At 41.8% G+C, this 23,057-nt stretch overlaps 1 protein-coding gene across 1 annotated transcript in view; it reads right to left on the bottom strand.

Moving 5' to 3' along the window:
- Nucleotides 1–275: 275 nt before the first annotated feature.
- The window catches only part of KCNK10 (potassium two pore domain channel subfamily K member 10), a gene marked incomplete at both ends in the record, with an annotated part of 68,129 nt that continues 45,347 nt past the window's right edge, over nucleotides 276–23,057 (bottom strand). Inside the window, 3 exons of the mRNA XM_082318620.1 lie at nucleotides 276–899; nucleotides 2,888–3,030; nucleotides 6,274–6,460. Of these exons, the coding sequence (XP_082174746.1) occupies nucleotides 276–899; nucleotides 2,888–3,030; nucleotides 6,274–6,460 (954 nt within the window). The remainder of the gene's footprint in view (nucleotides 900–2,887; nucleotides 3,031–6,273; nucleotides 6,461–23,057) is intronic.

The raw sequence follows: 23,057 nt of genomic DNA, 5'->3' as shown, positions 1-23,057 counted from the left end.
ATATTGCCATGGTTCAATCTCTTCCTTTGTGTCTTGCCCTGGTAATCTTATGCAGGCTGAAATTTCCATGTGTGTAGCTTTCTGTTGCCATTCTGCAGTGCTGTGTTCCTGATTTGTTTTGGCAGAGCAAGCTTGAGTCTTTATGGCACAGTGAAATATTCTTCGATGCTATATAATTCAGATTGAATAAGGAGTCTGTATAAGGCACGTGTCTCAATATATATATGTATATAAAAACACTAACATTGTTAATTCAAGTCAAGCATCTTTTACATTTAATTTCTGTCTTCAAGTAACGCTTTGTTTTCATGTTCCCTTTCTTTGGTTTCATTGGGGATCACTCCATTCTCCAGGTCTGAGTGCTGCTGGATGCAGTTGGTCAGGACTGCAGTGCTAGAAGAGTTCTCAGAATTACACATCTTCTCCGTCTCCTCTTCCTTTTTTTCTTCATCCAAGGAGTAGTTTCGGAAGGTCTCATAAATTTTACGTACATCCTCGGGGATGGTCTTTTTGAGGTCTTTGTTTTTCCTTTTGGTCATCTTAGCAGATGATCCAAACTTGTTAATGATGTTGTCCTCAGATGCCCCCTGCCCGTGCTTGTTGAGCTGATCTGACCCTTTAAGGCGCAGGTTATTAGGCCTATTGTTGATGCTTTCCTGAGATGAGGCCTTGAAGCGTCCTGTTTCCAAGGCAGTAAAGACAGAGCGCTTCTCTGGAGAGAGCATGTCTAAGGAGTGGGCTCGTTGGTCCAGGCCCAGGCGCCTGCGCTCCATGCTCCGGATGGTGGCTGCCCGCTGAAGTTTGTCGTGGATCTCCACGCTGAGCCGCCTCCGTGTCTCTCTGAACTCAGCCGTCACGTTCGCTTTCCACTCCGCTGCGTGGGCTTTTATTTCTCCAACCTTTACAACAACAAGAAAGAGAAATTAATAAAAAAAAAAGAAAAAGCAAAATGAAGGGACAGTCTTTCCTATAGAACAGCAGCACAAGCACTTTCTTCTCTGGCATAAAATCGGAGACTGGTCCCAGCTCCAGTGCATCCATCTGGACCCAAACTTCAGCAGTGAAGTGATTATACTGGGCAAGCTCTAAACACACCAACTAGTGACTAGTTAATGGCTTATGTGGCATATAACTTGTCTGCCTGTTTCACATTTTGCCACCCCATACGTTTTATAGCTGTGTTACATGATGGGAGGTGTTCACGCTAATCCCTCCTTGGTTAAGAACAGAATTCCTGACTTTTAATATCAGCAGTAGATGGTCAGGAGTGGGCTAAACTGATCACATATAGTTATATCAATATGCTTCAGAGCAGCACTACCAGTGCAGCAATACTGGATGGAGATGTTCAGTCCCACCGAAGGTTCTGTTCAGTGCCACTGAGCCACTGAGCAATTAACGTTCGAAATATCTATTAGGTAATTTCAAGTGGACCTCTGACTGATCCAGTCTAGGATCATAGGGACAAATGTAGCTGTCTTTAATGGAGGTTTCCATTGCATAACTGTCCAAATACCACTCTCTCTAGCCAGCCGGAAGAATTTGCAACACATATTCTGTGAGGGCACCAAGAGCGTGTCCTTAAACATCTCACTGCTTTGCTCTGGTTTACTCCTTTGCACCTGAGAGCAGAATAATGGCTAAGAATAAAGCACCTACATGGCTGCTGTATTGAATAAATATTTCTTCCAAAATGAGAAAAAATGACCAAGCAATATCTCAGTCAACACAGGCCTTTTCCAAAGTTCAGCTAAAGGAAAACAGATTCAGGAGTACGATGTCTGCAAGAGCCCACAAAGGTCCATGGTTTGCTTGGGCTGCTGTAGCCAGAACTCAGTTTCTGCATTCAGTGATCCACAAGGAAGTAATCTTTGGTTCTCGGGCCACATGAGCAGGTGTTCATTTAGAACTGTATTACTTGTGGCAGCAGGTATCTCACATCCACCATGAGAGATCAGATTCCCACCTATAGGTGCCTGCTATGATCAACCCAACAGCCAAACTCTCTGTGAGGCTCCCTTTATTAATGGAGATGCACAGGTGATGCACCAGGCCTCAGGTAGTGCAGATGCCTTCATAAATGATAAACAGCACTACCCCTCTGCCAAACTTTGTCTATGCCTGCTCTTTAGCTAACCCTGCCAGGTTAGCTTTGCTAGTAATGCAGGAGGATATTGCCTTAAAAATTGAAATTATGTTATTAACGTCCTCCACAATAGGCTTCAGCTCTAGAGTCATGGCAATTGCCTTCTATTTTCCACCCTTATTTGACTGAAGCGTTAGCAATACTGTCTTTGAATCACAGAGAGCATGTGCTGAGTGGATTTAATCATGTTCTCCCTGATGCTGACTACTCAGTTTCTTCAATTTTTAATAATATGGTACTCAGTAAGGGGCCTGAATCTAAACCTTTATTCAGAACCATATTCCCTGGCATAGGGAAAGTTGGGAAAACTTAATATAAAATCCTGGTTTAAAGGCAGATTCTTGTTTCATCGTGAAGAGAGCCAACTAATGTCTTCAAAACCCATGCATTTCCAATTTTTAAAGAGAGAACACTGAAATTTTTATCACAATTTTGCAGCTAGTTTCAGGGTGAAGGATGGCCTCTCTTATTCCATAATTGCAATCCTACTGATGCGTTCTGTGTAGTTGGCAGTACTGATAGAGCTGTAACAACCTAGGTTGCTTCCGTTGCTTTTTTCCTCCCTTTGTGAAGGAGCTAAAGATCAGAGCTAACTGGATACCAAAGGCAGCCAGTGGAGTAAACCATGAAGAATATTGAGCATTGGTCATGCAGAGGAGCATCCTTCTTTAGACAAGCAGGAATCAGGCACTTAAAGCTGTCTTATAAAATGATAAACCACTGAGGAATTACTAGTCATACCTCTTCTTTTGTCTTCTTGGACAGGACTCTTAACCAGTCTCCAATCATACTCAGGACAGCAGCAAAATAGGCAAGGCCAACAAGGATCCAGAACCACACTAAGGGTTTATACCACTCCCGGTAATGGATGTCAGCATTTCCTCCTGAAAAAAGCATATACTTATGCTTAGGAATCGTGAGATGCCAAAATTATGACAAAATATCTGCAATTATGAGAGATTTCTGAAAGTATTTCTTGACTCTTGCCAGCACCACTGTAGTTCCAATAATAGATGAGAGGCCTCTCAGATGGGAGGAACGCTGACTTTTCTTAATTTAAGAGTCTTCAAAATTACCTATTGTTCTGTTGCTGTGTGACCTGCCAGAGCACTTAGTAAACACTTTTCTTTATATTGCTCATACTCTGAAGCAAGTCTGAAATTCCTGCTTTGTTAGTACTTGCAACAGCATGAACACATTTCCAAGAAGAAAGTTTCATCATAGAATCATAGAATGCTTTGGGATGGAAGGGACCTTTAAAGGTCATCTAGTCCATCCCCCTAATACAGCTAGTCTTCCTTATTCTGAACTGCCTGCAGCCTGGTAGTTGAGAAACTTTACAGTTCAACCCCTTCAGGTTATAGTTTCCTGTTGTTTTTGGTTTTAGCTACAGGATTGAGAGATCTGTATGCAAGAGAAAGAAAAGTAGCTTTGTCTTCCCCTCCGAATCAGGATATCTGACAGGAAGCCAACCGTGCATCAGCCCTGATAATAAGGATATACTGTTTGCCTGGGTATCTGTTATAGGGGTGCATTCTCTGGCCAGTGACTTGAGAGGAGATATGGATCAAATGAAGCAACAAACATCCTATGTGGTCTTCATGCAAGTCTCTGGATGAGCTGGTAAAACAAGTGTGCAAGACATTTGGCAAATCTAATGGACTACGAAGAGCCAGGCTGCTGCCTACCACAGAATAGAATTAACTTCTCCAAAAGAAAGCAACCACAACCTCACTTTTGAGACTCTCAGTCCTATCACAGTGCTATGTGCGCTGCAAGAAGGAGAACCAGTGAGAGGCAGGCACAGCCCCGAGCTGAAGATAGCGAGTGGCAAAGAGTCTGCACAGCCCCATGGGCACAGCCATACCCCTCAATGCAGGTGAACAAACATCACCTTGGTGGTACCTGTGTAAATCTCCACCTGAAGAGCAAGCCTACCAGGGGACTCAGGCAGATGATTGCGTATTTCCTGGACTCCAGCCTTGGTTAGACAAGAGCTAGACACCAACCTGTACCTCTGTATGACTACAGAGAGATTTTAGGATTTTTCCCCATTAAAATCACCAGATAACACAGTTCAGCATTTCCCCCCGAGCTTTTTCCAGTCCGAGACGTTCCTATGACTCTTCAATTTTATCCAGACTCAGCATGAGTGTACATACAGTGTTCGAACATCCCTATGGAAGAGCAGACATTTGAGAACTGGCAGGGACCCAAATATTGGTTTTGATGTTAATCTCTCCCCATAGACCGCATGAATCACTCTCTTTTTTCCAGTCTTTAAGAGTGTGAAACAATGGGAGGTGGGGGGTGCTGTTGCTATGGTACAACGAGGCTCTGCTGATCATATGTGTCCCTGAGGAAGCCTGCTATGAAACAGATTGTCTAGGTCTATCTCACGGAGTAATCAGGCAACTGAGAAAGTATGAGACCACTTTTTTCAGCCTATCAGGTATTCTGTTTTTTCAGGCTCCATCCACAATTGTATCTCCAACAGTAGTACAAAAACTTTCCCAGTTTCCCACGAGCTGGGACACGTTCTAGGTGGAATAAAACAGCACAGCTCCATTTATGCTGTTTTACCCAATACGATGTAGTATTTTTGATTTGATGTTGAAGGGATAGAGATACTGAGAGATTAAAGTGACAGAAAATAAAAATGACAGAAAATCTGTCTCAAAACCAGCAATAAACCTCAAATCTCCTGGTGACCACCTGCCTTCTTAAACTCTTATCATGAGATCGCTTCTGAAGTTTTCTCGTTCAGGGTCCTCCATTTGATTTTTGAAAAATCCCGGTTGTTAGTAGCCACCCAGCTGTGGATTATATTCACCTAATAATGTTGGATATAGAACAATTTAACTTAATATTCAGGGCTGTTTTACTATTATATTATTAAAGAAAACAATACTGAAGTGTGATATGCTTAAGAAAAATATTGTGAATTATTTTTATTTCACACTGTGATACCACAAAGACAGAGTATCAGTGAGCTTCTTTCACCTAAGTGGTTAAAATGGACCAAACTCATACAATCACTTCTGTATCTGAATGCTCGTAAAACACTTCTTTTTCATATCTGGGGCTCTCTTTGTTCAGTGCCTTTTTTCCCTCAATAATTCATGTCTTCTATACCACCATGTCATAAAAAAGGAGGATTAGAGTCTTCTCTACAAAAAGACTTGTCTGCAGCTCTTCAGCAAAGAAAACTTTATATATCCCTGTAGTTTCATTTGATGTTTTTAACTCATTCATATTGCACTGACTTATAGGAAGTAACAAAACAGTAGCATAATATGGCTGTTTGTAACACAGGCATCTTAATGCCTGTAATTAGGACCACTAATAGGAATGAGGAGTAGAGGTCATGCACTAATGGGAAAAAAAAATCCACTTATTTTAACCACCTTTTCGTTAGCAAAGCAGTTGTGTGAAAAAAAAAACAAAAAAAATCTCATCTCTCCAGCCAACAATCTTGACTCCCTCTTTGGAAATTGATAAGGATGGATATTTATAGTTCCTGCTAGTACTGCATTAATCTTGGAGAGTATCCTCCTCGCACTGAGATGAATACCCCATTAGTCCTTCTCTTCCTACATGAGTTTTCCTTAAGAGGGCAACTGCAATGTCAAAATTTCTGCCAAGGTTAGAGAACAAAATGCAGTTTCTGAAATGCTGCAGCTCCTGTAGTAGCAGCCTGCTACTGCATCCAACCAGACATTTCTGAGCCCTATGGCTCAGCCCTACTTTGTAAAAGCTTCATCCATTCATCATTTTGGCTACTTGCTTTTGCAGTCAGCCTCAGATTGAGCCCTAATGGACTAATACAAATCTTGAATTCAATGGGAGAGTCATTGGACTTGTGCATAATTCATTGCACGATAAAGGATAATCAGGACTTCCCAGGCTCCCGTTATCTACACTGCTGAAAGCTTGCAATCTGCAGATGGCAAGGCACCTGGCTCTTAAATCAGCCTGGTGTCCTATTGCACAGTAACCCCAACAGAAACACCTGGCATCATTTCACTGGAATATAATACATTGTGAAAAGCCTCCTCTCTACACCAGAAAACAAATTCTAAGGGACAAGGCCCTGGTGCACAGCACCTAGGCTCAAAGCTGCTCACCTGCTACAAAGTCACCGAAGCCAACAGTAGTCAGAGTGACAACCACAAAGTAGATGGACTCCAAGGCTGTCCATCCCTCGATGTGCTTGAAGATAACTGCAGGAATGGTCACAAAGACAATGCAGCCTGCCAGGATGAAGAGGATGGTAGAGATCACCCGGATCTTTGTTTGACTCACTTGCTTTTTCTAGAAAAAGGAAACAACAAAAGAAAAAAATACATTTTTCAGTGGATTTCTGGGACTTTATACCTTGTGAACGGCAGACTGATCATGCTGGTGTCACCTGGTATATCTCTTTCTGCCTTTTGTGAGCTTATTAGGTGGAATACAACCCTCCTCTGTTGGTGAGAGCCCTGCCCGGGTAATACTGAACCTCTATGTCTGGCCCTAGAAAACTGTGATTCCCATTTTCCATGCACTAGGCAGTTACTAACCTACCAGAAACACAGCCTGTAAAAACAGTCCTGAGCTTCAGAAAGGCTCCAGTACACTCCAGTTCAGGTTCAAAGTGTAAGAAAAAGTGCACAGTCACATCTCCATACATGTATATGTATACCCACATTGCCTCACCAGCACCAAGCATTCAACCAGCAAGATCAAGACTAAAATGAAAATAAACCCCTTTTTTCCTCTAAAAACATGAAATTTTATGTAGAAATAATGCATGCTTTGGGTTTTCTAGACTCAGTATTTCCAGTTTTCATTCACAAATATGACGTTAAATCTCATTTGCAAAAATAGATAGCTATAATATCGGTTTACTCCAGAAATAAAGAATTTATGTCAAATACCAAACAACCTGAGATAAAATTACCAAGTAAATCCACATTGGAAAGCTCTTGAACAAAGAGTATGTGTGTTACTGGCTGCTATAAACTGAATACAAATATGAGCAGTGTACTTGCAACATTTTACACTCCTAGAGCATATAAACTCTCAATTTATTTAATATAAACTCAGATTTTGTTTTGCCTGAATTAACACAACTGATGCTGGCAGATTTTTTTTCAGATTTTCTCTACTGTAAATAAACCCAAAATTCAATAGAGTTTCATGAGAAACCTGGAAATTACTAGAAATCTTACTGTGAATTAATTACAGTGGCAGTGTAAATTCTGTATTTATTCTGGAAAAGCAATGTGGAGGTCACTGTAAGCCACGTATTTCCAAATTAGTTTTCCAAGTCAAGCATCTCCCTTAACCCAGAAATGAGATCTCATTTCAGATTAGGACATTGCCTAGACACGAAATAAGGTCTCAGAAGTTATCTTTATAATATACAGAAGGGATACTGCCTGAACTGGTTAATATCTAACCAGCTTGCGAGCAGTACTACTGCTTCCACTAAAGCATGAACATTTCTTTTAGAGGTGCAATGTCAGACCCTCATTAGGCACTCATCCAGTCTGGGACGCTCTGCATTTAGAACCCAGGTAGCAGCATAATTAAGCCATGCTTCATAAATACTTTCAGTTCTGAAACTGTTTGAGATGATCCCTACACTTTTTTTTTGTGTGTGTGTGTCTGTGCGCACATTGTTTTCTGTGTCTGGCTGAACAGAAATAGTTAAATAGGATTAGTAATACAATGCCATAAATAAGATTAATCAAATACAAGACATGGAAAAAACTGCCACTGAAGTACCAAGGAGAAAAAAACCACATGAATATAAAACCTGACTTAGCTTCTTATTTCCTCTTTTTCTGGAGAGTCATTTTGAGTAATTTGCGAAAATACTAAAGGATGACCTAGCTTCTTTAAGAGGTATGGACACACATTCACAATGGCAGGATTTCAGACTTACTGTAGGTGTGGTGAAGGGAAAGCAACTGATCACATGGATGTTGCATGGTGTCTTAGACTGGCACACTTGCTTTTTGTCATGAAGGATGAGGATTTAATCAAATTGTTGTTTATTTACTAGTTTGGCCAAGGTGACTTGTTCATTTCTAGTAAATGCTTCAGTTTCCTGATACATAAAAATGAAATGACAGACACCTTGCTACAGTGGAAGTTAGGAGGCACGTGCAGTGTTGTATAGTACTGGGAATCCTTGGACAAAAAGTACTTTGGAGCTGCCAAGCGCTACTTAGTAAAGCAAAGTTATGCATAGTAATCCTTCCTCCAGTCCCCATACAGCAACATTAAAATGCATTTCAATATGTGTCAGGATTGTCTTGTCTCCTGGTAGAAACAGGAGTGGAAAGAATGGCCTGCAAATCAAATGTTCAGGACATCACTTTTTCATGAGTGATAAATTCAGCCAAAGGTGGTTATTTTTTTTAAGTAACAATGGTAACGATGTTAATGAGAGGATCTGCAGAAAGGCCTGACTCATGGTTATTGTGCACCTCAGTCACTTGCACAAAAGCAGAGCAGCTGAGGGTCTATTTTTTTCTTACTCTTCCATTGGTATAAATGAAGTCAGAAAGCAATGGTGAATCAGGCACAGCATTTTTAGAGCTACTGAAAAGAGCACAAAAGGAAGACTCAAGTAGAATTACTTAATGGACAATAACACATGAAATTCAGGATACAAGTGAAAAGGGGGGTCTTTTTACAGTTAGACGTGCATTCAGAGGACATTCACAGCAGAGTATAACTGCTATAGATCCAAAAAATGCTAAAGTATAAATGTCATTATTCATGGAATATGTACATTGTAGTAATCACACATTACAAAAACGTTGGTTTGCATGGGTTTTTTTGCAGATGGAGTTGGTCTTGCTATTTTACTACAAAGAACATAATTTTGTGCTGCCCAGGTTCTCAGGAATAAGGAAACACAGCCTTCACATTCCAGTTTTGGCACAGGTGTGTTAAGATCAGAATAGATTTGCCTAAGCCACTGCAGTACACACTATACCAACTCATTATTAAAAGAAATAAATATATATATAAAAAACTATATATATATATATAAAACACTAAAAGTTGAGAAATCTGAAAAGGTTCATACAAACTTCTCTTTTAAATAGTATTTGCAATCTGGAGCCAACCACTGGCAAATAGCTGAGCAGCTCCAGCCAAGCTAGCATATCCTCTGAGCCCATTTTGTGGCACAAATACAGAATGTTCTATAGGTGTCAAAATGAAACAGTAAGAGAGGTCTTTCTCCAGGAAAAGTAGATCATCTCATAGTGGTTTAAGTAAAATGAAAACACTTTTAAAACAGATGTTTTCTACTTTTTTTTTTTTTAGTTTTGTTTTACCAACAAGTTCTCTCCACATTGATTGAGCAGATAATTTGTAAGACATTCATCAAATATAAATAAATTAGTGCCTGCAATGACAGAGACTTCAATTTAAATCCACCTAGAGCTAATGTGGAAAAGATTAAGGGAGGAATCCAAGAAGAAGAGAGAGTTTTCTGTGATATAACCACCTATGAGGGGTCATTTCCATTTACTAATGAAGGTGCTGAGTTTACTCTTAAGGAGGCTAAGTGCTAAACAGGCAACATCACTGACATCATCTTGCTCATATTAATTCAAACAACCTACTGTCAACCTGATCTAGTGCCAAGAGGGGTGAGGACAGACATTCTTATGAAAACATCTTTATCAGTAGAATTTAGTTCTTACGCATCTTTTCCGTCAATAATTGTGATCTCGCTTTTTCCTTATTTTCTATTACATACATGGGGGTTATCAGTTTTGGTCTTATCCAATAATTTCAGGACTTAAAAGAAATCCCCCCTTTTTTTTTTTTTTTTTTTTCCTTTTCCCTTTTCTTTTCTCTCTCTCTCTCTGGTCCTACAGATCAAAGCTGATGAACTGAATTCTTTTACGGCTCCTGCCCTTTTCAGGTGAATTAACTCAGGCACAATTTTTCTGACCTGACTGTTGACAAGAAGGCCAAACAAGGTTCTTAAGTTCCCAAGCTGAGACCACAGGGATGATACGTATTCCTTTGAAAAGGGAGTTCGAGACATAAAATGTGGGATCAAAAGATGCTACAGCCATTTATCAGACTAGACTAAATGCTAAATATATGGAACATATATATTTCCACAAACAGCATATTTCAAATATGCTTATTCCAAGATTTTGTAGTGTCACCTCCCATGTCACAGAAACTCCCCCAATATACAGTACTACTCAACCAAAAATAGCACTGGAACATTTGCTGCTTCACAGTGAGCTCAGATGGTTCCTCTGTCTTCCAAACATTTTCTTTTCTGAATTCCTGACAAATATCCCCAAGACTCCAAGCAAGTTGTTTACCTTTTTGGCTAGATGACCAATGTCATATTTTTAGTGCTAGTACGATGTGCATGCATGGAACATGCTGTCCTCATCTCCCCGCAAGGCTCTGCATTTTGGAGCACTCCTCCAAAGAAAACACATTTCTTTCTTTAACATTTCTTTTGTCCCTTTCACCTACTCTTAGCTTTATGCCCTCACCCATGCTGCCAATTATTCTTGGAACAGATTGACTCTACCCGTGCACTAATTAAACAGCTTGTCATATAAATCGCTTTCTCCAGATCAAATATTTTAACAAGAGGGAAACCAGTCTTTGTACTCAAAGCATGAAACAGAATATCACATATATCGGTTCCATTTTTTTCTCTGCCACAAACATGAGGTATGTCCTTAGTCAAAACATTTTTGCTAGGCTAGTGTAGACAGTGCAGATAGTCATAGGTTCACACTGCTTGCCTTTCAGCTCAGTCAAAAGCAAGCCAGGCATGTAACGTGTGATGCCCATCTCAACAAGCTGTACGGAAAGACTGGCACAGCACTGGGCCCACAGAGCTCCTTGGTGATCAGCGGTATGGTGGCATCGACCTCACTGCTGCCTATGCCTGTCACTGTGGATTTCTTTCTAATTTGTCCGAGCTCCTCCACACTCAAAATGAGACTGAAACTAAATGTATTTTAAATATCACTGGCTTAGAGATAACATCTAAGAACAATATCACAATCTTTTGTTCTTCTGTGCTCTCGGAATACAGCCGGTTCCAGCCACCTCCAACGGACCCACTGCAGGACACTGCTGAGCCCCTCAGAGAAGATGGTGACACCTCTGGGAAAGTGTATTTAAGAAAGGGCAGAAATGCTGGACAGACAGAAGAGGAGGGAATAGAGGAGGGAATGAGGGAATAACAAGGTCAGGGGAGTGGGAGGTGCTCCATGGCAGAGCAGGTACCTCCCTGGATGGACTGCAGCCCATGGAGGACTAGCGAAGGACCAAAGGAAAAGGGCTGAGAAAGAAGAAGTGACAGAGAGAAACCACTGTGTCCTGACCCCAACCCCTGTGCTACTCGCTGCTGTGCTGGAGGGACTGTGACCTGTAGCGATAACATGGGTGGAGGAGAGGTGTCTGGAGTGAAGTGAGCCTGGGAGTGAAGAGGAGCCTGGAAAAGGGGGAGGAGAGGCATTTTAAATGTTTGCCTTTTTTTGTTTCCAAACACCCAACTCAGTAATTAAATATTTATGCTAACTGGCAAGGAAATAAGTTAAACTCCAAAAGTCAAGTCTGTTTTGCCCATGACAGTACTTGGTAAGTGATTTTGCTGTCTTTATTTTGACCCATGAGTTTTCTCACTCTTGTTCTTCCTATTTGCTCCCCATCCAACTGCGGGGAGGGGAGTGAGCAAGCGGCTGTGTGGGTGCTTGCTGCCAGCCAGGGCCTACTCACCACATCAATGAAGAAGGCAACACCCCTTGAAAGCATAGCAGCAGAATTCTAAATAATATATTTTAAAATATATACAACATTTCAGACACCTCCATGGGTTAAAAACAGTGGTTTGAACCATTCCATTAGAGATGGGCTTCCCCTGCTGTCTAACCAGCTCTCTTGGTGCCTCAGTGCTATTTTAATTCTCATGTTTTGTAAAGAACGCTGCTATTGCTGCACAGGAAGATGCAAAATCCATCCCCTGTTTCTTAACTGTAGTAAGTACCATAGGGGAGACACAGATATAAAAAGCTGTAAGCATTCACATTTGTTACTAAGCTTGGAAGAGACAATCCTGAACACATACAGGGCATGGGTCAGAGTAAAGAAGCATTTTTTTTACATTGCTGGTTTTCCCCACAAAACCACATCGCTGCAGGGTGTTTGTCTGGACCCAGATGGAATATGCAGCAAGCTTCTCACAGAGCAGCAGCTTTCTCTAATGTTCTTTTTGTAAATCTCTAGGCACAGATCTTGCTGCAGTCATAGTGTGAGCACTGATACTGTGTTATGAAAATATGGAAACACTGGTTCGGAAACTTTCTAGGCTTGATATACCCCTTTCCAATCTTCTTCCTTTCTCTAGAAAGTACACACAGGGCTTTCTGATATGCACCAACTAATTTTTGCAATATTATGCTACTGAAGAAACAAAAATAACTATAATGAGCCCAAACCTCTGTTCTGGCTGAGCTGTATTCAGCCCAAGAAAAAATAAATGTTGAATAAGAGGGATCAATGTATACATATGCTTTTCTCAGACACTGAAGCAGACAAAGGACAAGAGAGGTTCATGGCGCAGACTTAAGCAATTTCAAAGGATGCTCACAGAGGCTGAATTTGGAATGTATTGCTCCTCCCCCACTTCAACTCCCTTCTGAGTTACACTTATATTCACCTCTCCAGGGAGTGCAAGAATGGGTTAATAATGGTTGTTCCACATTTCTTCCCTATACCTGAAAGGATTTTACCTTGCTATTCCTGGTAACCCTGATTTTGATTAGTGTTGAGTCAGTGCTTTCATCTTGTTCATCAGTGCAATTCAGGGGAAAAAACACAATGCAGTTATGATGGTGCAAAGAAAAGTGTCACACAGCAGCAAGGCTAGATTTATGAGTATATGCTCAGTATCTAATTAAGAAATGCACTGAGACAGAGAAAGACAATTAGTGTAGCTAGATCAATGACAGATCTAGTTATCTGTTGCATAACATGGCCACTTTCAAAGACTTAGCAAGAAAAAGAAAATTGAACTTCATCTTAGAAATATCTCCTCTTAGCAGGGTGGAGAAATTCAATATTCCTTTTTTTAGCTCTGTTTGGGCTTTCATTTTTTGTTCTGTTATTTTTTTGTTTTTTTTCTTCCTCTATAGTGGAATAAAGCATCCAGATTCCTTCGTACTGTTGAGTGTTCAGAACATTTCCGTAGTGATTAGGAATGTAACAACACCAGCATTCATAAAGCTAGAGCGGATACTTTGTTGGACTAGATATAGAAAGGTTAAACAGTGACCTTTTGAAACAGGGAGTAGATCTTCAAGCTAGTCTTCATGTATCTCTTTCTAGGCTGCAGTTTTCAGTTTCTGCTTAGTTTGGAATAACTGGCTAAGCAGCCTTCCCTTGCCCTTCTCGGGGACAATAGCATACAGCATGCGCTGCAAGAAATTCTTGCAGAAGCCTCCAAAGCATATTTTGTATTTACCATGAGATTTTTTCTAGATATTAACACTATAAACGTTGCAATATTACAGTCTTTCTAGAGAAAAACACTATTTGTGACTAGCCAAATAACTGAAGAGCATTCTCTCAGGAAACTAGCCCACAGGGAGTGAATTTTACTCTAGGTGGGATACAGATCCCAGAAGAGTGGAAGGAAAGTAAAAGGAGGAAGAAAGAGTAGCTCCCCTGGGGTAAAAACGTGGAAAGAGTGGAAAATGTCTCACCCCTAGAAGTGTCCCTCCATAGCACAACTCTCCCCTGCTCCTCCCAGCCTTCAACATTTTGCAGGAGCTGCCACTGCTTACCTGCAAAGGTAAAAGGATGGCAGGGAGCACCTTCAAAAGGCAAGGTCTGGCGTAGGATGAAGGGTGCATCAAATACTTTGTCCCATGGCTCAAAACAGTTCTTATTGCCACAATGACACATGTATGTGCCGAGGAAAATATGAACAGATAAATTACATTAGAGCGGTTAATATGATAGCTTGACAGTCCTGAAAGGTGAAGGTTGAATACATGAAGCAACATAATACTAAATTCACCACCTCCATCCAGCCTGTTCATAACCTTGAAGCAGCATCTCTTAACTGAAAAAGTAGCATGGTCCTCATGCCTGGGATTAGACGCCATGCACAGGTACCCTCATGAAGTAATTTCTATCATCTATTGCCTTTCAAGATCCATCACCCTGCTCACACTCAGTCTCTGATGCTTCCCCCAAGGTTGCCCACAGGAGTTTTGGAGGATATTCTGAAGAATGCTAACTAGAATGGCTCTCTGTATTTGTTGGGGGAGAGGGGGGATCAACAATCACTGAATTAGAGTGATTTTGTGTTGCAGTTGCATTTCTGTCTTACTTTTCCTTTACTCCCTATATTGCAAACTTAAACAATCTTGAGGTTAGGATTTTCGCTAGGATATTGTTCTGGTTTCGGCTGGGATAGGGTTAATTTTCTTTCTAGTAGCTGGTATAGTGCTGTGTTTTGGATTTAGGATGAGAACAATGTTGATAACACAGTGATGTCTTAGTTGTTGAGCAGTGCTTACACAGAGTCAAGGCCTTTTCCTGCTTCTCACATCACCCCACCAGCGAGCAGGCTGGGGGTGCACAAGAAGCTGGGAGGGGACACAGCTGGGACAGCTGACCCCAACTGACAAAAAGAATATTCCATACCGTATGACGTCATGCTCAGTATATAAATGAGGGGAAAAGCCGGCCGGAGGTCTGCTGCTCAGAGTTCCGCTGCTCAGGAACTGGCTGGGCATCAGTCAGTGGGTGGTGAGCAATTGCATTGTGCATCACTTGTTTTGTATATTCTTTTATCATTATTGCTATTATTTTCCCTTTCTTTTCTGTCCTATTAAATTTTCTTTATCTCAACCCACGAGTTTTACCTTTGTTTTTTTTTATTTTCTCCCCCATCCCACTGCGGGGGGAATGAGTGAATGTCTGTGTGGTGTTTAGCTGCCTGCCGGGTTAAACCACAACAGATATAAATCAGGTTTTCAGAGATGGCAACACTTGCATGAAAACTCTGGCACATGGTATTTGGTATTTCAGCACTGCACTGTCAGGAACAGAAAGTTTCCACAGCAATAGGATCAAAACTCAAGGCAATAACAAAAGGAGGATATTGACTATTAGTGCTTAGGAAAGAGTTTAACTTTCAGGGTGATGGTTGAAAAGTTCACGTGTTCTTTGTCATTAATCAGCAGCTTCCACCGAAGTACCTCATTCTTTAAGCTTCGTACAGTGTCGCAGAAACCCTAGCTGCTCAGTAAACTCTTAATCATGCTTTCAGCTCCTATTTGTCTTGTGTTTCATGAGAGATAATTGCTTGAGACTCACGGGGTTTATTTTCAGTGCATTTCACTGCAATTAAAAGTTATGTGACTAATACTAATTTTAGCAGGAGGCATGCAGGTATAGTTTTACCCTTCAGAATAGTGGTTCCTGAACAATTCAAACCGTAAAGAAGGAGTGCTTAAATCACTTCCTTAATAAGAAAATTGGGATTCAGGCTCTGCATGGAAATGCAACTCCTTGCCACTGCTTATATTGAGATCGTACTGAATACTAACCTGGTTTCAAACCAAATGAGAGGTGGCAAAGATTTGGCTTTGATACAGAGAAAGAAATAGTGCTCATCTTTTTCCACCATAGAAAACAGAAAAGAAACAGACAGAGGGAACAATAACTGGCAAAAGGACAGATCGTATTCCAGAGATAATCCCTGATGTACATAAAAAATAGCCTGAGTACATTCAAATTAACAGTGGAAGAAAACCCCTTCCTGAAAACTTGCTTCCTCATTACTCTATTGTTTTTATGTTCTTCTTTAAGGATGATAAATCATCATCCATCCATCCACCCACCCATAGAAGGGTTTGGAAACCCTTCTACTCAGTATCAATTGCTAAATGCTCTCTTACCTTGCACTTAAACCTGTTTTTTAGCCATTAATTGCCTACTACACCTGTCTTTCTTTGGTTTATTAATTAATTTTGTGTAAACATTCAAATAAGTGCTAAAATATTAGGCACCCTACCAAAAAAAGCTAAAGTAAATGAAGCAAAACTCTGAAGATATATACTCATATACTACAACAGCTGCAGTCTACCCACAATCAGAAAGCAATGTAATGAAAACTGCTTCCCAAATGAAAAATGAACTATTACAATTTACTGTAATACAGATAGATACCCGACCAGTGATAAATAAGGCCTTTGTACTCATCATGGATTCCTGACTAGATTTTGTACAATATTCTGTTTTCAAGACCTGTAAAATACTATGAGCGCTGCAGTTCAGTGAGAAGAGTATGACTCCAGTAAGAAGAATTATTGAAGGTTTGAACCTCTAATAATTTTAAATAGTGAACAAAAAAACAATGAAAAGATATTAAAAGGCCTCACATAAGCAGGCAAAACAGTATAAGATTTCCTCTGAAGTGCCCTGTAGTCAACAGCTACACTGTGCAGTGCCTAACACTCACAGAAAGAGGTATTACAGTAATACCAGTGAGAATTACTTTGGGGGACGGACTTCAGTGCATATTGGGTTTCCGTTTTGGTGCACTGGAGCTGACTTGAGATTTCCAGATAACACTATATTCTGGATTTAAGCTAATTTTAAAGCCTGGTTTTAGAATAATAGTCTTTCATCCTCTGTTTATACTATCATCTTTTTTGGGGGGCTGATTTGATTCTAAAATTGGAGCAATTATCATCTCTGCCTGGTGTTGACATGTTCTCCCTTCTTAGACCTGCTGCCTTCTCTTTCTAGCAACCCCAGGAATGCCCTTTCAACTACCACCAGGCTCAACACCTCCTGGGGCTCTCTTTAGAGGTAGACTCCCTTCAAGACCTTCATGATCCTTTCTTTGAAGTTGCCTCAGGCTGATGCTACACTTCTTGCAAGCCCTTACAGGCCTAACACACATTGTTGATAAAACCAAAATGTTTAAAAGGTCTTTCAGAGATGTCAAGATCTGAATTTAACTGTTCAGGTTAATATTAACTCTTAACTTATATGCCAATTTGCAAGAGGTTATTGATTCGTAGGATTAAGGAAAGAAGTGCTCCACAGCCAGCCCACATAAGCTTTAGACTCTAAAGTTATACTCAGCATCAAAGATCAGTGGTTTAGAACAAATCAGCAAAAGGTTTGCTTCACTTAAGTTACTGTCCCTGAAGCAGATTAGCTGTAAGCATCACTAACTGAATTAAATACCCAGTTAGAGGAAATAAAATGCCAGAAGCTGGGATCCACAGATTTTGTCATGAATTTTTTAGTACTAGCATACTATCTCAGCACTGCGCAGACAAAGATACTTTCCGGCAGCTCAAATATAATGGAGGGGGAAAGTGATCCAAAGAGTGAAATCAACATATTCAAGACCATAACACAAGCCAGTGGTTGAATGTAAAATAGACAAATTTGGCTCTGGTAGATGAAGAGTAACTGCATGTAACGAAGTCACAGCCTGCACCATTAGTTGTTTAGTTCACCCATAGGACTATCATTTGCCTGTGCCATCTATCGGCACTGGAGGACGAGGACTACTAAAGCAGGTGATGACCAAAAGCAAAAATAAAACTTCCTGCTACCTTTCCATCACCAGAATTAAAGCACCAATTAGAAACATAAAAAAAAGACGTGGCCTGCAGTATCTCAAGGAGAAAAGCATCTCAGGCAGGCATTGTAAATTTACCACTCCTGCCTTTCATCCTCCAGTTCAACTTTGTGAGAGTCTACAGTCACACTTCTGCCATTGCTAGAAATACTACAGAGAAGTGTCCAGATGGCCCTGGGTCTGGACTGCTTTACATCCAAGAAAAGCAATTAGAACAACTCTTGTTAAGAAGGGCATTGTAGGAGTCCAGGCAGGAAGGAGCAGAGAGAGGAATACATTTGTAGAGTACAGAGAGAATAATGGTCCTCTTTGTAACAGGTATGTTACTGATGAACTAGAGCAGAATGCAGCTAGAGTGCAACCTGGAGCACACAGCTTGACAATGAAGTCCTGGATTTCAGGAGCGCTCATGCATCCTGCACCTGGGTTGGGGCAATCCCCAGTATCCATACAGGCTGGGGGATGAAGGGATTGAGAGCAGCCCTGTGGAGAAGGACTTGGGGGTACTGATAGATGAAAAGCTGGACATGAGCCGGCAACGTGCTCTCGCAGCCCAGAAAGCCAACAGGATGCTGGGCTGCATCAAAAGAAGCGTGGCCGGCAGGTCGAGGGAGGTGATTCTGCCCCTCTACTCTGCTCTGGTGAGACCCCACCTGGAGCACTGCATCCAGCTCTGGGGTCCTCAGCACAGGAAGGACATGGACCCATTGGAGCGGGTCCAGAGGAGGGCCACAAAAATGATCAGAGGGGTGGAACACCTCTCCTATGAGGGAAGGCTGAAAGAGCTGGGGCTGTTCAGCCTGGAGAAGAGAAGGCTGCAGGGAGACCTTATTGTGGCCTTTCAGTACTCAAAGGGGGCTTATAAGAAAGATGGGGACAGGCTTTTTAGTAGGGCCAATAGTGATAGGACAAGGGGTAATGGTTTTAAACTAAAAGAGGGTAGATTCAGACTAGATATAAGGAAGAAATTTTTTACAAAGAGGGTAGTGAAACACTGGAACGGGTTGCCCAGAGAGATGGTAGATGCCCCATCCTTGGAAACATTCAAGGCCAGGCTGGATGGGGCTCTGAAAAACCTGATCTAGTTGTAGATGTCCCTGCCAATTGCAGGGGGGATGGACTAGACGACCTTTAAAGGTCCCTTCCAACCCAAAGCATTCTATGATTCTATGATTTTGACTTAAACAGTTGTCAGACAATATTTTTTTAAAGGACTGAAACATGCTTCCTCACCACGTCCTATTGTTTTCTGCATAGTGAAACTACTTTTCAGGAGGATGGAGGGAGCATTGCACCCATCAGAAGTGGTTCACAACCTACTCCAGTGTGGTGGGAGATATGCTGTTTGAATTTCCATATGCTTAAAAAGTCATTGTGCTGCAGTCTTGTTTTCTTGAGGAGAGCATATCAGCCTTAAATTGCTAGAGACAAATGATTCCGAAGAGTCTAACATCTCAGCACTGACTGTGTTTTTAAAGACAGTTACTTTTGCTCTAAATAAAGTTTGATGAGGAAGACAAGCTGAAATAAACAGAGGCAGAGCATTTGCTGACTCTGGTGCGTCCATGCTCAGTATGCTAGCTGCTGTGTATTGCTCTTCCAAGCTGCTCTTCTTACCACGCTCTTTGTATAGAGCCTACGCAGTTGCTGCAATTTCTGGATTCTTACAGCACCTGCATTCCTTAATTTCACTTTTATCATCAGCTAATTTACAAAAAGCATGTCTTCAGATTTAAAACAGAGTAACTGAAAATGAAATTAAAATACTCACCAGATTCATAAGGTACTATGGATGTATTGCTGGCAAGCACTAGAGTGTATCTAGATTTTTTATTATTCTTATGTTGTAAAGTCCATTTTTAGCCAAATATGCTTTACGAGGATTATGAAGGATAACACATTGCCTGCAGATCTCTTCTGTTAGTATTTGGCTATGCATGTATCCATAAACTTAGTGTTAACTAACTGCAAAATTCAGATCTGGGTCTAGGTTTTGTTTTAAATCACCCCTAAATTTCAGGTTGCTCAGATTTGAAATGTACATTCAGGTGCGTACCTACTTGAAATAAACACCACATAAGTATCTACATACCTAAACCAATCCTTTGTTGACCGACAAGCACCCCTTTTTTAACCTTGCTCAGGGAACTGTGACTCTCAGATGGACCTTTAAGGTGCTACAGGCGAAAGAACAGACAGGGAGCTGAGATTGTTTACATCCAGTTGTTCTGGGTTTGTAAATCAGTGCTCTAAAACACTTCTTTTTATCTGTACAAGCTCTCACCAAACAGATTATTTTTTTCCTGAGCAAGTTATTCTGCTGCATGGGGAGCAAAACAGAAGCAGCTTCAAAGAACCAAATTCCCAACTAGTGAGAGAGGCACAGGATCACAGGAATCAAATGAAAAATGTTTCAAGTCAGCATACTTTATGCTCTGCATAATATTTCTTTCCAAGGCTACATCACCTTTGGTCTTTCTGTAACAAGGTGATCTTGTGTATGATGAAAGCATTTACATCATTCCTTCCTCAAAGTTTTCCTGCAGGTAACTTACTAAGTTCATATGAAACATTACTTTTGCTGGTGAAAGGGAATTCTGGGAATTATGAGGGAAAATTTCCTTTGCCATAGAATCATAGAATCATTTAGGTTGGAAAAGGCCTTTAAGATCATCAGGTCCAACTGTTAACCTATCACTGCCAAGTCCACCATTAAACCATGTCCCTAAGCACCACATCTACACGTCTTTTAAATATCTCCAGGGATGGGGACTTGACCACTTCCCTGGGCAGTCTGTTCCAATGCTTAATAACTCTTTCCGTGAAAAAATCTTTCCTAATATCCAATCTAAACCTCCCCTAGCACAACTTGAGGCCATTTCCTCTTGTCCTATCACTTGTTACTTGGGAGAAGAGACGGACACCCGCCTCACTACAGCCTCCTTTCAGATAGTTGTAGAGAGTGATAAGGTCTCCCCTCAGCCTCCTCTTCTCCAGGCTAAACAACCCCAGTTCCCTCAGCCGCTCCTCATCAGACTTGTGCTCTAGACCTTTCACCAGCTTCGGTGCCCTTCTCTGGACACGCTCCAGCACCTCCATGTCCTTCTTGAAGCGAGGGGCCCAAAACTGAACACAGTGCTCGAGGTGCAGCCTCACCAATGCCAAGTACAGGGGGATGATCACTTCCCTAGTCCTGCTGGCCACACTATTCCTGATACAAGCCAGGATGCCATTAGCCTTCTTGGCCACCTGGGCACATTGCCGGCTCATATTCAGGCGGCTCTCAACCAACACCACCAGGTCCTTTTCCACCAGGCAGCTTTCCAGCCACTCTTCCCCAGGCCTGTAGCGTTGCATGGGGTTGTTGTGACCCAAGTGCAGGACCCGGCACTGAGCCTTGTTGAACCTCATACAGTTGGCCTTGGCCCATCGATCCAGCCTGTCCAGATCCCTCTGTAGAGCCTTTCTACCCTCCGGCAGATCAACACTTCCACCCAACTTGGTGCCATCTGCAACCTTACTGAGGGTGCACTCAATCCCCTCGTCCAGATCATTGATAAAGATATTAAACAGAATTGCCCCCAATACTGAGCCCTGGGGAACACCACTGGTGACTGGCCACCAACCAGATTTAACTCCATTCACCACCACTCTCTGGGCTCGGCCATCCAGCCAGTTTTTACCCAGGGAAGAGTAAGCCCATCCAAGCCATGAGCAGCCAGTTTCTCCAGGAGAATGCTGTGGGAAACGGTGTCAAAGGCTTTACTAAAGTCCAGGCAGACAACACCCACAGCCTTTCCTTCATCCACTAAGCGGGTCACCTTGTCATAGAAGGAGATCAGGTTAGTCAAGCAGGACCTGCCTTTCATAAACCCATGCTGACTGGGCCCGATCACCTGGTCGTCCTGCACGTGCCATGTGATAGCACTCAAGATGATCTGCTCCGTGACCTTCCCTGGCACCACGGTCAGACTGACAGGCCTGTAGTTCCCCAGATCCTCCTTCTGGCCCTTCTTGTAGATGGACATCACATTTGCTAACCTCCAGTCAACTGAGATCTCCCCAGTTAGCCAGGACTCCTGACAAAGGATTGAAAGTGGCTTGGTGAGCACTTCCGACAGCTCCCTCAGTACCCTTGGGTGGATCCCATCTGACCCCATAGGCTTGTGTGTGTCTATGTATGTGGTGTAGCAGGTTGCTAACCATTTCCCCTGGGATTATGGGGGCTTCATTCTGCTCCCCGTCCCTGTCTTCCAGCTCAGGGGGCTGGGTACCCAGAGAACAACTGGTCTGCCTATTAAAGACTGAGGCAAAGAAGGCATTAAGTACCTCAGCCTTTTCCTCATCCTTTGTCACCATGTTTCCCCCCACATCCAATAAAGGATGGAGATTCTCCTTAGCCCTCCTTTTGTTGCTAATGTATTTACAGAAACATTTTTTATTGTCTTTTACAGCAGTAGCCAAATTAAGTTCTAGTTGGGCTTTGACCCTTCTAATTTTCTCCCTGCATAACCCCACAACATCCTTGTAGTCCTCCTGGGCGAGTGGCAGTTTGCTCCTACTTTCCCCTTCTTCTAGCAGTATCTTCACATCAGCTTCACTTAATTTCTGTCATCCCTAACCACTTCTTCCAATCTCTCAGCCTCCCTTCATCTTTAATTTCCATCTGGCTTCTTCCCTCCAAACTTTCTGCTTCACAACCAACCTGCCATTTGCTACTATCGCATCCTTTTCTCTGCCTATATATTTTCCTGTCCATTTAAAAATACTGTTTACAAACCAGGGTTTCCACAGTCTTAATACACTGAGGCCCTGTTCCTGGCTGGATTCTGTGGTATCAAAGTGCTAATAACCAATAACGGAATGTAATTAGATCTGCTGCCTTTACTGCAACAAGAAATTCTTACTAGATTACGGAAATGTAGGATTCTTTTCTGGTGACTGATTTTTTGCATTGCTCAGCCATTTTGTTTTGGTGGAAATGACCCAGGAAATTGTTAGGCTGTCCTCTGAACACTGAAATTTCAGCTCATAAATCTTGTATCATTTTGGAATCATACTGTGTACGTGCACCAGTAGGTTAAATTTCACACCCCGTCCTGACAGCTCTGTCCAGAGACAGGATGCCAGCAGATGGCAGATTGATCATTGTGCTGGACCGTTCCCCTGTGGAAGTTCTCGAGTGAATTAAAAAAAAAAAAAATAAAAGCTTTTGTCCTTACAGAAAATCACAATGAATAA

Source organism: Platalea leucorodia, assembly GCF_965183815.1.
Source record: "Platalea leucorodia genome assembly, chromosome: 7".
NCBI lineage: Eukaryota > Metazoa > Chordata > Aves > Pelecaniformes > Threskiornithidae > Platalea > Platalea leucorodia.
This window is presented reverse-complemented; position numbering and strand designations above follow the sequence as displayed.